At 38.5% G+C, this 17,482-nt stretch overlaps 1 protein-coding gene across 1 annotated transcript in view; it reads right to left on the minus strand.

The window, feature by feature from the left end:
• Window positions 1–17,482, minus strand: part of lrrc69 (leucine rich repeat containing 69) — a 54,167-nt gene that overhangs the window by 27,030 nt on the left and 9,655 nt on the right. The window contains exon 3 of the mRNA XM_059978779.1: window positions 697–769. Coding sequence (XP_059834762.1) covers window positions 697–769 — 73 coding nt within the window. The remainder of the gene's footprint in view (window positions 1–696; window positions 770–17,482) is intronic.

Here is a 17,482-nt window from a genome sequence, read left to right on the forward strand (position 1 = left end):
AGCTTTAAATCTAACATTAAGTAATTCACAACATCATGAAGAAAACTTTCTTAACATTAAGAAATATGGAACCTTTAACAGCTGTCTCACTACTCACAAAATTCATGTAAGTAGCAAGTGATATTCTGCAGTATTGGGATTTAATTATGCTGAAATACCTGTTTATATCTAAAAGCTGAATTATTTTCTATCCTGAATATCCTATCAGCTGCTTGATGTTTCTTAACAGTAATACAAAAAAGTCAGACTTTCTGAAAATGAATTGTTACAAGCTCCTATTAATTAGATATTCATGAATTGGTTAAGCATACTCTATTCAGATTCCCTACTATTTAACATATTGTAACTACTGAGCTAGAAAGTCTATGTTTTTGTTATTATAATTGTTGTGTTAGTTAAGCTACAGCTGTAAATTATATGATAAGGTTTAAGATTAGACTTGGGTCCCCAGGATAAAATTGTAGCATTTTCAGGATGGACTATAGCCACATAAAAATGATAGATGAAGTCAGCAACGTGTAATTGCCAAAGCTTATTATCTGGGGTTATGTATGAAAGCTTTGAATAAGTCTGGTCAGTATTCACCTTCAAGACAGATGGAGAGGCAGTTGTGATAAAGGAAAACTTCATTATTGAGACAGCTTGTTTGCAGAGTGATACTACTGTAGAAAGATAATAGATTGTTATTTCCAGTACCTGTTTATTTCATCAGGCAAAGTTGTTAGCTTGTTGTCATTCAGATTCAAGAAAACTAATTTTTCTAAGCTCTCTGAAATGACAAAAAAAGCATGAATTTAAAAGAAACAAAACAACAATTGTACAGAATAGCATTACTGAAATACACATGGGATCATTTGGCAATTTTATCCATTATCATTGTATGGAAAGTTTTAAGTAGGGATTTAAGAGAAAGTTGATGCTTTTAGTACCTAGCTCAAAGAACAAAGTTGGATGAAAAGTAACAATACGGCATACCTTTAAGGTGATTGGAGGGAAGTATAGGGAGATGTCAAAAGTAGTTTTTTTTTGCAGTGTACAATAAAGTGTATGGAATGCATAGCTGGGTGAAGTGATAGAGACGGAAACATTAGGGACTAGAAAGAGACTATGAGGTAAGCACATAGATGAAAGAACAAGAAAGGCCACATGGCAAGAAAAGGATAGATTGATGTTGTAGGCCAAAGAGCCTAGACTGTGCTGTCATTTTCTATGTTCTATTATACTCTCTACGCTTAGTCCTGATGTAGGATCTCAGCCCATCTTCCTCCTGTAGATGCTGCTGAGTTGTTCTAGCAGTTGGCTTTTTGCTCCAGATTGCATCATCTGCAGTCCCACCAATATCCATCAAAGGAAAGGCAAACACCTGGGGTTTGCACATTTATTTTTCCTTCTGACTTTAACCATTGTATATTTTTGTAAGATTCTACTAATATACTTAAAACCAATGTGTGAAAAACAGCCAAGTATGCAAATAAAGCGAGAAATTTAATAGAAAAGAAACAAGCATGATCACCTGTGCTAACCAATCTTTTTTCCCAATGGCTCAAATTCTCTCCATCATGCAAAAAAAAGTAAGAAAAATACCTGGAAGGTGGCAATTCATATGAGGGGTGATTAGTAAGTTTGTGGCCTAAGGCAGAAGGAGTCAATTTTAGAAAACCTAGCACATATATTTTTCAACATAGTCCCCTCCTGCATTTTACACTTAGTCCAGCAGTTGTGGAGCATATGGATCTTGGAACTCCAGAAAGTGTCCACAGCAGGGGTGATTGATAAGTTCATGGCCTAAGGTAGAAGGAGATGAGTTACACAGCTCTTATTAAATGCACATGCAGTTCAACTCTTTGCGTGATTATGCAGAAAGATGGAAGTTAATAACTGATCAGTTAATAACTCATCGGGGTAATTGATATGTTCGTGGCCTAAGGTAGAGATGAGTTATTAACTTCAAACTTTCTGCATAATCACTCACAGTTGACTGCATGTGCATGTAATGAGAGCTGTATAACTCATCTCCTTCTACCTTAGGCCACGAACTTATCAATCACCCCTCGTATATGGTCTCTAAAATTAAGGATACATAGAAACATAGAAAATAGGTGCAGGAGTAGGCCATTCGGCCCTTCGAGCCTGCACTGCCATTCAGTATGATCATGGCTGATCATCCAACTCAGAACACTGTACCTGCATTCTCTCAATACCCCCTGATCCCTTTAGCCACAAGTACCATATCTAACTTCCTCTTAAATATAGCCAATGAACCGGCCTCAACTGTTTCCTGTGGCAGAGAATTCCACAGATTCACCACTCTCTGTGTGAAGAAGTTTTTCCTCATCTCAGTCCTAAAAGGCTTCCCCTTTATCCTTAAACTGTGACCCCTCGTTCTGGACTTCCCCAACATCGGAAACAACCTACCTGCATCTAGCCTGTCAAATCCCTTTAGAATTCTATATGTTTCAATAAGATCCCCCCTCAATCTTCTAAATTCTAGTGAGTATAAGCCTAGTCGATCCAGTCTTTCTTCATATGAAAGTCCTGCCATCCCAGGAATCAATCTGGTGAACCGTTTTTGTACTCCCTCTATGGCAAGAATGTCTTTCCTCAGATTAGGGGACCAAAACTGCACACAATACTCTAGGTGCGGTCTCACCAAGGCCTTGTCCAACTGCAGTAGAACCTCCCTGCTCCTGTACTTAAATCCTTTTGCTATGAATGCCAACATACCATTTGCCTTTTTCACCGCCTGCTGTACCTGCATGCCCTCCTTCAATGACTGGTGTACAATGACACCCAGATCTTGTTGAACCTCCCCTTTTCCTAATCCGCCAACATTCAGATAATAATCTGTTTTTCTATTCTTGCAACAAAAGTGGATAACCTCACATTTATCCACATTAAATTGCATCTGCCATGAATTTGCCCACTCATCTAACCTATCCAAGTCATCCTGCATCCTCTTAGCATCTTCCTCACAGCTAACACCGCCACCCAGCTTCGTGTCATCCGCAAACTTGGAGATGCTGCATTTAATTCCCTCATCTAAATCATTAATATATATTGTAAACAACTGGGGTCCCAGCACTGAGCCTTGTGGTACCCCACTAGTCACTGCCTGCCATTCTGAAAAGGTCCCGTTTACTCCCACACTTTGCTTCCCGTCTGGCAACCAATTGTCTATTCACATCAATACCATACCCTCAATACCGTGTGCTTTAAGTTTGCACACTAATCTCCTGTGTGGGACCTTGTCAAAAGCCTTTTGAAAATCTAAATATACCACATCCACTGGCTCTCCCCTATCCACTCTACTAGTTACATCTTCAAAAAATTCTATAAGATTCGTCAGACCTGATTTTCCTTTCACAAATCCATGCTGACTTTGTCCAATGATTTCACCTCTTTCCAAATGTGCTGTTGTCACATCTTTGATAACCGACTCCAGCATTTTCCCCACCACCGATGTCAGACTAACCGGTCTATAATTCCCCAGTTTCTCTCTCCCTCCTTTTTTAAAAAGTGGGGTTACATTAGCCACCCTCCAATCCTCAGGAACTAATCCAGAACCTAAGGAGTTTTGAAAAATTATCACTAATGCATCCACCATTTCTTGGGCTACTTCTTTAAGCACTCTGGGATGCAGACCATCTGGCCCTGGGGATTTATCTGCCTTTAATCCCTTCAATTTACCTAACACCACTTCCTTACTAACATGTATTTCCCTCAGTTCCTCCATCTCATTAGACCCTTGGTCCCTTACTATTTCTGGAAGATTATTTATGTCCTCCTTAGTGAAGACAGAACCAAAGTAGTTATTCAATTGGTCTGCCATGTCTTTGTTTCCTATGATCAATTAGCCTGTTTTTGACTGTAAGGGACCTACATTTGTTTTGACCAATCTTTTTCTTTTCACATATCTATAAAAGCTTTTACAGTCAGTTTTTATGTTCCCTACCAGTTTTCTCTCATAATCTTTTTTCCCTTTCCTAATTAAGCCCTTTGTCCTCCTCTGCTGCACTCTGAATTCCTCCCAGTCCTCAGGTGTGCCGCTTTTTTTTGTTAATTTATATGTTTCTTTTTTGTACTTGATACTATCCCTAATTTCCCTTGTCAGCCACGGGTGCACTACCTTCACTGGTTTATTCTTTTGCCAAACTGGGATGAACACTTGTTGTAGTTCATCCATGCGATCTTTAAAAGCTTGCCATTGCATATCCACTGTCAACCCTTGAAGTATCATTTGCCAGTCTATCTTAGCTAATTCATGTCTCATACCTTCAAAGTTACCCTTCTTTAAGTTCAGAACCTTTGATTCTGAATTAACTATGTCACTCTCCATCTTAATGAAGAATTCCACCATATTATGTTCACTCTTACCCAAGGGGCTTCGCACGACAAGATTGCTAACTAACCCTTCCTCATTGCTCAATACCCAATCTAGAATGGCCTGCTCTCTAGTTGGTTCCTTGACATGTTGGTTCAGAAAACCATCCCGCATACATTCCAAGAAATCCTCTTCCTCAGCACCCTTACCAATTTGGTTCACCCAATCTATATGTAGATTGAAGTCACCCATTATAACTACTGTTCCTTTATTGGACGCAATTCTAATTTCCTGTTGAATGCCATCCCCAACCTCACTACTACTGTTAGGTGACCTGTACACAATTCCCACCAGCGTTTTCTGTCCCTTAGTGTTATGCAGCTCTACCCATATCGATTCCACATCCTCCAGGCTAATGTCCTTCCTTTCTATTGTGTTAATCTCCTCTCTAACCAGCAATGCTACCCCACCTCCTTTTCTTTCCTGTCTATTCCTCCTGAATATTGAATATCCCTGGATGTTGAGCTCCCATCCTTGGTCACCCTAAAGCCATGTCTCTGTGATCCCAACTATATCATATTCATTATTAACTATCTGCACATTCAATTCATCCACCTTGTTACGAATGCTCCTCGCATTGACACACAAAGCCTTCAGGCTTGTTTTTACAACACTCTTAGCTCTTATACAATTATGTTGAAAAGTGTCCCTTTTTGCTTTTTGCCCTGGATTTGCCTGCCTGCCACTTTTACTTTTCACCTTACTACTTTTTGCTTCTACCTTCATTTTACACCCCTCTGTCTCTCTGCACTTGTTCCCATCCCCATGCCACATTAGTTTAAATCCTCCTGAACAGCAGTAGGAAACGCTCCCCATAGGACATTGGTTCCAGTCCAGCCCAGGTGCAGACCGTCCTGTTTATACCGGTCCCACCTCCCCCAGAACTGGTTCCAATGCCCCAGAAATTTGAATCCCTCCCCCTTGCACCATTTTTCAAGCCACGTATTCAACTGAAATATCCTCCTATTTCTACTCCGACTAGCACGTGGCACTGGTAGTAATCCAGAGGTTATCTTTGTGGTCCTACTTTTTAGTTTATCTCCTAACTCCCTAAATTCACCTTGTAGGACCTCACCTCGTTTTTTTACCTATATCATTGGTACCTATGTGCACCACAACCTCTGGCTGTTCACCCTCCCATTCCAGAATGTCCTGCAGCCGCTCAGAGACATCGCTGACCCTTGCACCAGGGAGGCAACATACCATCCTGGAGTCTTGTTTGCGGCTGCAGAAATGCCTATCTATTCCCCTTACAATTGAATCCCTTATCACTATAGCTCTCCCATTCCTTTTCCTTCCCTCCTGTGCCGCAGAGCCACCCAAGGTGCAATGAACTCGGCTGCTGCTGCCTTCCCCTGATGAGACATCTCCCCCAACAGTATCCAAAACAGTATATCTGTTTAGGAGGGAGATGACCTCAGGGGACTCCTGCACTATCTGCCTACAGCTACGCTGTCTAATGGCCACCCCTTCCCTTTCTGCCTGTGTAGCCTTTACCTGAGGTGTGGCCAACTCACTAAACGTGCTATCCACAACTTTCTCAGCATCGCGGATGCTCCAGTGTGAATCAAATCGCAGCTCCAGATGCTCAATGCGGTCTGCCAGAAGCTGCAGTTGGACACACTTCCTGCACTCATAGTCGTCAGGGACACTGGAAGTATTCCTGATTTCCCACAAGCTGCAGGATGAACAAACCACAGGACTGATCTCAGCTGCCTTGACATACCCAATACATTGCCTCAACTTTTGAAACTTTCTCCTTTGAAAGGAACTTACCCAGCCTTACCTCACTTGGAGTGAAGCTTGTCCTCAGCCTCTGCTTGCCGAAGCCTCTTGAGACAAAGCCTTCCTACTCTGTCTCCCTCTACTCTGTCGCCCGCTCCATCTAACTGTTCTCTTTAAATACTCCCGCTGCCTCACAGTCCGACTTACACGCGCTTGCGCAGTCGTGTCCCCGTTAAACTGCTGAAGAAAATGACCTACTTCTACAAACTTGTCTTTAAATACTCCCGCTGACTCACGGTCTGACTTACAAGTGCTTGCGTAGTCGTGTCCCCGTTAAACAATCAATGCAATGTGATCTAATGCTCATCTCACTTACACACAACCTGAAGGATATCCAAAATTTATCAGAATCAGGCTTAATATCACTGGCTTATGTCATGCTCTTACTTAATGGTTGCAATAAGAAGAGGGCATCCTGGGTGATAAAGGTCTTTAATGATGGATGGCACCTTTTTGAAACATCACCTTTTGATGATGTCCACGATGCTGCCCTATGATGGAGCTGGCTGAGTTTACGACTTTGTGCAGCATGTTCCAATTCTGTGCAGTCGCCCCTCCATAACAAACAGTGATGCAACCAGTTAGAATGTTCTCCACAATACATCTGCAGAAGTTTGCTGAAGTCTTCAGTGGCATACCAAATCTCCTCAAATTCCTAATGAAATATTTCCACTGCTGTGACCTCTCTTTGTACTTGCATCAATATGTTGGGCTCAGGATAGACCTTCAGAGATGTGGCACCCAAGAACTTGAAATTACTCACCCTTCCCACTGTTGATCCTTCGATAAGGACTGATTTATGTTCCATCGACTTCCTCTTCCTGAAGTCCACAATCAATTCCTTGGTCTTACTGATATTGAATGCAAGATTGTTGTGACAGCACTCAACCACTCAGTTGGCCTGCTCGTCAACAACTGAAATTCTGCCAATAGTTGTGTCATTGGCAAATTTATCAATGGCATTTGAGCTGTGCCTAGCCACACAGTCATGGGTGTAGAGAGAGTAAAGCAGTGGGCTAAGCACGCATCTTTGAGGTGCACCAGGAGGGATACTATTTACAATCCGCACTGACTGTGGTCTCCCATTGAGGAAATCAAGGACCACTTGCAGAGGAAGGTACAGAAACCCAGATTTCGGAGCTTGTTAATTAGTACTGCGGGTATGACAGTGTTGAACACTGAGCTGTAGTCAGTAAACAGTAGCCTGATGTAGATATTGCTATTGTCTGGGTCATTCAAGGCTGACTGGAAAGCCAGTGAGATTGCATCTGCTGGATATTTCCTCGGAAGAAAAGTGTCATACAATATTGAAAGTGCCAGTGTAATTACAATGGGAAATTTATTTTGCAAATGTAATCACTGTAATCTGATTTGGTAACAGTCGTAGTCTGCCGAGGCAGCTCACAGACACCACCTCTTACCTGTTAAACAGAACTCCACTATGAAGCATCAGAACATAGTCTCCCATACCATCACCAACCTCATCAACTCTAGAGATCTCCCAGCCACTAACACCAGCCTCTTAGTTCCCATGCCCTCCACTGCTCATTTCTGCCTCCTTCCCAAAATTCACAAACCTTAATGTCACTGTAGTTCCAGTATTTCTGCCTGCTCCTTCCCTACTGAACTTGTGTCCTATACCTCAATTTAATTTTGTCCCCCGTGGTTCAGACCCTTCCTACCTACATCTGTCACAATCTCATTCTCTCCATCACTTCACTCACTTTCAGCTCGCTGGCCCAGATCACCTCATTTTCACTAATGATGCCAGATCCTATAGATATCCATCTCCCATCAAGGTCCCCATTTCTTTCCGGACAACGGACATAACCAGTTCCTCTCCACCACCACCTTTCATTATTCCCACTTTGTCCAAACCAAAGGTGTAGCCACGGTTACTTGCATGGGGCCCAGCTATGCCTGCCTTTTCATTGGCTACATGGAACAGTCCAGTACTGGTACACACTAGTAACTGTCCCCAACTCTTTCTCCACTACATTGACATCTGCATCAACACTGTTCAGTTTCATCAACTTTGCCTGCTACTTCCATAAGACCATAAAATACACAAGCAGAATTAGGCTATTTGGCCCATTGAGTCCGTTCTGCCAATTCTCCACCTTGTAGCATATGGAGTAGGTCGCATTCCTAGCGGCTCTCTCTCTTTTAATGTATTTTATATCCCACTAACAGATCCCTTTTAGTTTTGATGATTTACTACTTTTACTGAAGGATTCATGACTTAATTACAATGGCCGAGAAAAGTTCTGGTATTGAATTGCGTAGCAGCAAGACTTTCCCTGAAATGGAGCAAACGGTACAAACCAAGAAAATGGAGGAACCTGTTACACTAGCGGGAATATTTTCTTCAATACAAGACATGAAGTCGGAATTCGGATCGCTTAATATTAATATTGATAAGCTGGCCGGTTCAAACACGAAGCTCGAAAAAGCTATTTCTACGATTCAAGACTCTCTGGAAAACTTGGACTCTCAACTTCAAACACTTCAGCAGACTACAACCCGAATTGAGACTGAGCATGATCTATTCAAGCAAACTATTAAAGATCAAGGAATGAAGATATCTTCAATGGAAAAGAAAATTAATGAAATTACCTCGGAACTATCTAAAACGAAGAAAAGAATGGTTGATTTAGATAGTAGAGGGCTTCGGAGGAATCTGCGTATTCTGGGACTGCCTGAAAATACTGAAGCTGGCGATTTGTTAAAATTCTTTTCAGATATGCTGTACTCACTTTTCAATGAGACCCTCGAAACTAGCCCCTTAATTGACAGAGCTCACAGAATTCCATTTTTTTGGCGTTCAGCCGAATTACGTCCTCGAGCAATTGTACTTTCTTTGCATTATTATGCGACTAAAGAAACTATTATTCGAGAAGCAGAAAGAAACGGAAATTATTCTTCAATTCGACACAAATTCGTATAGTAGAAGATTATCCACCCGAAATCTTTGCCGAAAGGAAGAAATATCGAGAAGTTATGAGTGAAATGTATAAATTAAATTTAAATCCCTCCCTTCACTTTCCAGCAAAGCTGATAATTTTTCCTGAAAAATCTCAATCATTGAGAATCTACTCTCCTCAGGAGGGATGGGAGTATATTGAAAACCTTAAAGTTAAGCCTACTGAATAAAATATTAAAGTTACTCCAATTACTCAATAGGCAATTTTGAAGTATCTGCTGTAAGAGTTGTTTATGGAGCTTTTGAGTTAAGTACATGTTATACCTTTTCATTCTCTGGTATGGGACGTGTTTGATTTAATTTTTTCTTTATCTTATTAATAATTAGTACATATATAACTGTCTTGTAGGGAATCTTTATAGTATTGTACTTTAGTGGTCCGTGTAGGACCTGCTGTGTATTAACCTTATTATTTCTTTTATTTGCTTCAATACTTATAGTTTTAGGTCTGTTTATATATATTTATATAAAAAAAAAATATATATATATATATATATATATATATATATATATATATAGGTTTTAAGGTTTAACCTTAAGGTTTTATTCATATATATACACACACACACACACTCATTTACTTTTCTTTTTCGAGAGAAAGAATATTGTTTATAACATTATTTGCCCGGATTTATTCCTTCTTTTGAATGTATGTTTAAGCTACTTTAGCTGATTCTAAGATGGCCGTTGTTGATTATGTTTTTATTAATGTTAGACATAACATTATAGTAGTTGAATTCTGTTTGTGCCTTTTATTATGACTATTTTCCATGGGATTTTTGCTTTTTTTTATTATAATATGGAGCTACAAGATGGAGAACAGGGTCAAAGGTTATTAGTTAGCACGGGACCAGCCTATTGGTTCCTTCATTTCTATCTATTGGGTGGGGGAGGGGTCTATTCGAGTAGGTTCTTTTCTTGATTGGGCAGTTCTTTTGATGGCTTTCTCTTTCATAAATGCGTCACTCCTTCTGGTTGTACCCGTACCTTTTGGTTTAATCTGTACTTGCGTAACATTTCTTTTATATAATATTAAACTCAATTTTAAACATGGATGTTAATAAAATCAATATAATATCTTGGAATTGGAACAGTGTCAATCATCCCATTAAGCATAAAAAGATTTTTAAGAAATTAAAAACACTTAATGCTGATATTTTTGCTCAAGAAAATCATATACGAAAACAAGAGGAGAACAGGTTTTTTCGTTTTTGGAAAGGACCCTTATTTCACTCACTGTTGGATTGTAAAACAAGAGGCGTTTCTATATTTCTTAGCCCCAAAATCCCTTTTGTACACCTTAATACTACTACTGATTCGATTGGAAGATTTTTAATTGTTACTGGTTTATTATGCGAGCAAAAGGTAGCTCTGGTGTGTGTACACGAACCTAATGTAGATAATTCTGATTTTTTTAAGGAACTTTTTTCAGAGTTACCGAATCTCAATGAATATAAGCTGATCATGGGTGGTGACTTTAATTGTTGTTTAAATCTGGCGATTGACAGGTCATCAACCAATCCGTCGCTTCCAAATAAAGCGGCAGCTTGTATTAAATCTTTTTTATTAGAATATCGCCTTGTCGATATTTGGAGATATAAACACCCCAATGATAAAGATTTCTCTTTTTTCTCACATGTCCATCATAAATATTCTCGAATTGATTACTTTTTTTTAAGATACACATATGTTAAACTCTGTTGTTGAACGTGCATATTACATCATTGTGCTTTCAGATCACGCGCCTTTAAAGTTAACCCTTAAGCTTTCAGATAGATTTTTGAAAATTTCAGTGGAGATTGAACCCTGCATTGTTACAGGATCCAGCTTTTGTTAATTTTATTAAGGAGCAAATTTCTATATTTTTTGAATTTAATACAACTGAAGGAATGTCAAATCTGGTTATATGGGACACCTTGAAATCTTTTCTTAGGGGATAGATAATCTCATATTCAGCAGCCTTGAGAAAGAAAACTAAAGCGGAATTGTCAGTGCTTATTAATAAAATTAAACAGGTAGATAAAGCATATTCAGTTAAACCTACTGAAGACCTATATAAAGAAAGGGTTGAACTTCAATCACAGTATGATTTACTTCTGACCTTTCCCATTGAACAGCAACTTTTTAAATCTAAAAGTTTATTTTATATACATGGGGAAAAATCTGCTAAACTTTTAGCGGGTCAGTTAAAGGCTGGGATGGTCAGAAGACAAATTTTTTAAATTTGCCGACCAGATAGAACAGAAACTTTAGATCCTTATGAAATTTATAAGATATTTATGGACTTTTATTCTAATCTTTATAAAACTGAATTCTTTGATAGTACTATGACTATGAATAAATTTTTGCAAAGGTTAAACATACCCCAAATTTCAATTGAAGATGCCGATATGTTAGATGCACCTATTAAACAAGAGGAGATAGCCAAGGCTATATCCTCTAAACAATTAGGTAAAGCTCTGGGACCTGATGGTTATAAGGTAAAATTTTACAAGACCTTTCATGAAATGCTTATACCACACCTTCATCAAATGTTTACCGACTCTACATCCTCTGGAAACCTTCCTAAAACTTTTTATGAAGCACTAATTTCATTGATTCCAAAAAAAGGAAAAGACCCACTGGAACGTGTATCCTATAGACCTATTTCTTTACTGAATGTAGATTTTTAAATTCTCTCTAAGATTCTAGCAAATAGGCTTGAGACTATCTTGCCTAATGTTATCTCAAACAATCAAACAGGATTTATTAAAAATAGGTATTCACATTTTACTATTTGAAGGTTATTAAATATCATTTATTCCCCCTCAGCCAAAGAATTGGAATGTATTGTATCTTTGAATGCAGAGAAAGCCTTTGATAGGGTGGAGTGGCTTTTAACTAATAATCAAAAGTCTCCTTACTTTAGCTTATATAGAGGTACCCGTCAGGGTTGTCCTGTTAGCCCTTTATTATTTAATTTGGCTTTAGAATCACTTGCTCTTAGGGATTCTAATTCTGTGCAGGGTATTAGAGGGGATAAATTACATAAGGTTTCGTTATACATGGATGATTTATTAGTTTACATTTCAAATCCTAGGAAATCTATTCCTTCTATGTTATCTATATTTATGGAATTTGGTACTTTTTCGGGATGTAAACTTAATTTACATAAAAGTGAATTATTTCCTATTAATAATTATTCTGATTATTATGATCAAACACCTTTTAATATTGCCAAAAACCATTTTACTTACCTTGGTATTAAAATTACGAAAAATTTTAAAGACCTATATAGGTATAAATTCTTCCCTTTAGTTGAATATACTCAGCAGGTGCTTTCTAAATGGTCACCTATGTCAATGTCATTGATAGGTCGAATAAATGCTATAAAAATGGTTATTCTACCAAAATTGTATATATATTTCAAGCAGTTCCCTCTTTTGTTCCAAAAACATTTTTTGATAAAATAGATTCTTTGATTTTATCTTATGTTTGGAATAATAAAAGCTCTAGAGTGAATAAACTTTTATTGCAAAAATCAAAAAAATGTAAGACTGGCTTTACCGAACTTTAGATTTTATTATTGGGCAATTAATATTCGTTATATTACTTTTTGGATTTATGATATAGACGACCAAGATCGCCCTTCAAGGTTACAGTTGGAGGAAAATTCAGTAAAGGGATTTTCGTTAGCTTCTTTAATGGAGCTCCTCTTCCGTTTTCGCTCTCCAGAATAGGTAGACAAGCTCTTAACCCTATTGTTAAACATACTTTAAAAATTTGGTTTCAATTTTGTAGATTTTTTAAATTAAATGATTTTTTACTTTCTAGTAATATTTATTCTAATTTCTTCTTTAAACCATCAACTTTGGATAAGGCTTTAACATGGAAAATTAAAGGAATAATAACTTTTTTAGATTTGTTTTTACAAGACTGCTTAATGTCTTTTTCACAGTTAATGGATAAATATGATATTTCTAATACAAATTTTTTCAGGTATTTACAGGTTTGGAATTTCTTACATGATTTTTTACCGAATTACCCCTTGGCCTGCTCTTCAAATTTGGCTTATGTTATTTTTCAGTTTAAACCTTTTCAAAAACAATTAATAGCTATCATTTATAAACAGTTAATGAATTCTCGCATGTCGCCTAATGATAGGGTTCAACGTACCTGGGAAGTAGAACTTCAACATTCACTTTCAGATAATCAATGGAGGAAAATTTATTATTTAGTCAATAATTCATCTATCTGCGCACGCCATATCTTAATTCAGTTTAAGACAGTACATAGGGCCATATGTCCAAAGATAAATTGGCCCATATTTTTCCGAATATAAGCCCTATTTGTGACAGATGTAACGCAGAAATGGCTACTCTAACTCATATGTTTTGGTCATATGTAAGTTTAAATAATTTTTGGAGGGATGTGTTTGGAATACTATCTAAAGTTATAGATATGGATATTCAACCTAATCCACTTACAGCAATTTTTGGGATTATTCCAGAGGAAGCAAGCAAAGCGTCTGCTTCTGCCCAATGTGTGATAGCTTTTTCAACTTTACTGGCTAGAAGAGCTATTTTGCTACATTGGAAAGAATCTAACCCACCTACTGTTTTCTATTGGCTCTCCTCCATTATGTCATGTCTAAGCCTGGAGAAAATTAGAAGCCGGACATTTGATACATCCTTTAATTTTGAACAAGTTTGCCGACCTTTTATTCAATATTTTCACATGATTTAATTTATTTTTATTTATTTATTTTTCTTTATTCTCTTTGGGGAAAATCCTTATCCATGAAGGTTCAGAGATGACTGGAAGGATGTGTTTCTCTCTCTCTCTCTCTCTCTCTCTCTCTCTCTCTCTGTTTTTTCTAATTTTATCCTCAATTGGACTGCCCAATCTTTCTTTTCTTTCTCTTTCTTTTTTTTTGTTTTTTTGTTTCAGTTTAGTTAGTGGGGGGGGGGGGGGGGGGGTTCCTATCAATAAAATTTCCAATCCTTTTTTTTATGATTGTTATGAGGAGTTGTTTTTTTTTAACCATTGCATATATAACAGCATAATATTTTACTTATTTGATTTTGATATTATATACTTTTTGTTGTTGCTATTATCTACTTATTAAACTTCTCTTCCGATTTGTATATTCTTTATTTGGAAATCGATTTTAAAAAATTGAAAAATGAAAAATGAGTCCGTTCTGCAATGGAAGACCCAATTTCCCTTGGGATCAATAAAATATGTCTGTCTATCTGTTTTCACTCTTAGCCCCAATCTCCTGCCTTCACCGTGTACCCATTCACACCTTAACTAATCAAGACTCTATCACCTCTGCCTTAAATATACCCAGTGACTTGGCCTCCACAGATCCTTATGGCAAGGAAATTCCATAGATTCATCATTCTCTGGCTAAAGAAATTCCTCCTCCATTCTAAAGGGATGATCCTCAAGTTCGGGGTGTGTCCTCTGGTCCTAGACTCCCCCATCATAAGGAAACATCCTTTCCACATCCACACTATTGCGGCCATTCAATTTTCAATAAGTTTCAATGAGCTCACCCCTCATTCTTCTGAATTCCACGAGAACAGACCCAGAACCACCAATCCATCGATTCTCATGCGACAAGCCTTTCAATATCAGAATCATTTTCATAATCCTCCTTTGAACCCACTCCAATCCTTTCTTAGATAAGAGGCTCAAAACTGCTCACAAGACTCCAAGTGAGGCTTCACCAGAGCTTTCAATTCAATTCACTTTATTTCCATGAGGAACTTTGTGCAGTGGTAAGTACAACGTCACAGAACTTAAAATGCACAACACCACACTACATACAGGTGTCCCCAGACTTTCGAACGTTCGCTTTACGTCAACTCGCTGTTACAAAAGACCTACATTAGGTACCTGTTTTCCCTAACAGAAGGTGTTTTCACTGTTATGAGAAAAGGCAGTGCGCGCCAAGCAGCCAAGTTCCTCTCCTGGAACTGCATTCTAGCTGGCATTGCTTAAACACGTGCCTGTGAGCATCTGTGCTTTATGTCGATTTATTTTGTGCATCCGTTAGCAAGATGAGTTCTAAGGTATTGGGAGAGCCTAAAAGAGCACGTAAGGGTGTTACACTTAGCATAAAACTAGACGCAATTAGGCGTTTTGATCATGGTGAACAAAGTAAGGACATAGTAAGTTTGGCTAAGGGTTTGTGGAAGTTGACGAAGATGATGTTGAAGAGGTTTTGGCATCCCAGGACCAAGAACTGAGAGATGAAGAGCTGAAGAAGAGGAAATGATAACAATTGAAACCAAACTCATTAGTGAAAGTGAAGTCGTCCAGGAACTGAACGGGAAGCAATTGCGTGAGATTTTCACTCCGATTGACAATGATTGCAGTAAAGTATGACTTTAATTTTGAAAAGGTACGTAGGTTTAGGGCACATGTGCAGGATGGTTTGAGTGCTTACAAAGAAATGTATGATAGAAAAATTAGCGAGGCTAAGCAGTCAAGCATACTGACGTTTTTCAAGCCTTCCACATCAGCCACAGCAGACGACGAAACTCGACCTTCGACATTGAAGCAGGCAGACGTAGAAGAAGGTGACCTGCCTGCCCTGATGGAAACAGATGACGATGAGATGACACCCCAGTCTCCCACCACCCCAACCTCCGACTCAGCCTAACACACCAGCATCAGTGTGCTCACAGTCTTCCCGATTCTGGTAAGTGAAACTACACTGTACATACATTATTTCTACTTTATATAGACTGTGTATTTTTATGTGTTATTTGGTAGCTTCATAGCTTAAAGTTTACTGGAAAGAGTGCTTCTGCCAGGTGCGCTTGTGCCCTGTGTTTCTGCTGCGAGTGCTCCCTTGAGCGTTTGCGTGAGATTTTCACTGCGGTGGACAGTGCTGCAATAATTGTGGAAAAGTATTCCTACATTATATAGGCTGTGTATTTATCAGATTATTCCTGTTTTTACTATATGTTACTGTTATTTTAGGTTTTATGTGCTATTTGGCATGATTTGGTAGGTTATTTTTTGGGTCTGTGAACGCTCACAAATTTTTCCCATATAAATAAATGGTAATTGCTGCTTCACTTTATGACATTCCGGCTTACGGACTGTTTCATAGGAATACTCTATCTTCGAATAGTGGGGGAAACCTGTATAGTTTAACACAATGTAAGATACAATAGATAATAAATACTAAAAATTAATGCATCTAATTTTAAATACAAATACACGATAAAACTGACTCTTTACTGTCAAAGATGCTATCTATACTATATACTCAAAATTGGGTGTTAAGGAGATGAATGGAGGAAGGCACAAACTAAATAAGGCTCCTCTGATGCTGATGGGCTGGGACCTGTAGCAGCATCCAGTTGGCATGAAAGTGTAGTATGTGTGGTGTATGTGTAATGACTTCCACTATTTGTTGAGTCTTTATTGTCCTTCTCTTATGGATGCTGCTGAGTGATTCTTGTTCCTGGCCAATGATTCTACTACTTATTCTGACAATTCTGTTGAGTGAGCTGAGGTTGATAGTACTCATTGCTCCGAACCATGCCATGACGTTGTAGGCTAATACTGATTCAATGAAGCATTTTAAAAAAATGCCTGGAGAATCGATGGCTGGACCTGAAATTTCGACATCTTCCTAAGGAAAAACAGCCATTGTTAGCACTTGGAGTGTATCAACACTTGGTCTTAAAGGTGATTTTGTTATCTATAGTTGTGCCGAGGTACTTGTATTCTCCAACACGCTGGTCACATATTTCCAGGTTTTGGACAGTGTACCATTGTTTTCTAAAATCCACTACCCATTTCCTTAGTCTTACTGGGGTTCTGGTCCAAATAGTCGTTTGTGCACCACCCAGCAAATTTATTGATGCAGTCATCAGCGTTGGTAGTGTCAATGATATGTCATCTGAGTACTTGATGTACTGTATACCTTACAAAACTTCAATGTCACATCCTTGCTTTTACATTCTAGTCCTCTCAAAATGAATGCTAACATATTTGCCTTCCTCACCACCGACTCAACCTGCAAATTAACCTTTAGAGAATCCTGCACAAGAACACCCAAGTTCCTTTGCACCTTGAATTTTTGAACATTTTTCTCCATTTAGAAAATAACTACGTTTTTATTTCTTCTAAGAAAGTGCATGACCATACACTTCTTCACACATGTTCAGCACAGCTTTGTGGGCTGAAGGGCCTGTATTGTGCTGTAGGTTTTCTATGTTTCGACTGTATTCCAACTGCCACTTCTTTGCCCATTCTTCTAATCTGTCCAAGTCCTTCTGCAGCCTCTCTGCATCCGCAAAACTACCTGCCCCTCCACCAAATTTCGT

Source organism: Hypanus sabinus, chromosome 1, assembly GCF_030144855.1.
Source record: "Hypanus sabinus isolate sHypSab1 chromosome 1, sHypSab1.hap1, whole genome shotgun sequence".
NCBI classification, from domain to species: domain Eukaryota; kingdom Metazoa; phylum Chordata; class Chondrichthyes; order Myliobatiformes; family Dasyatidae; genus Hypanus; species Hypanus sabinus.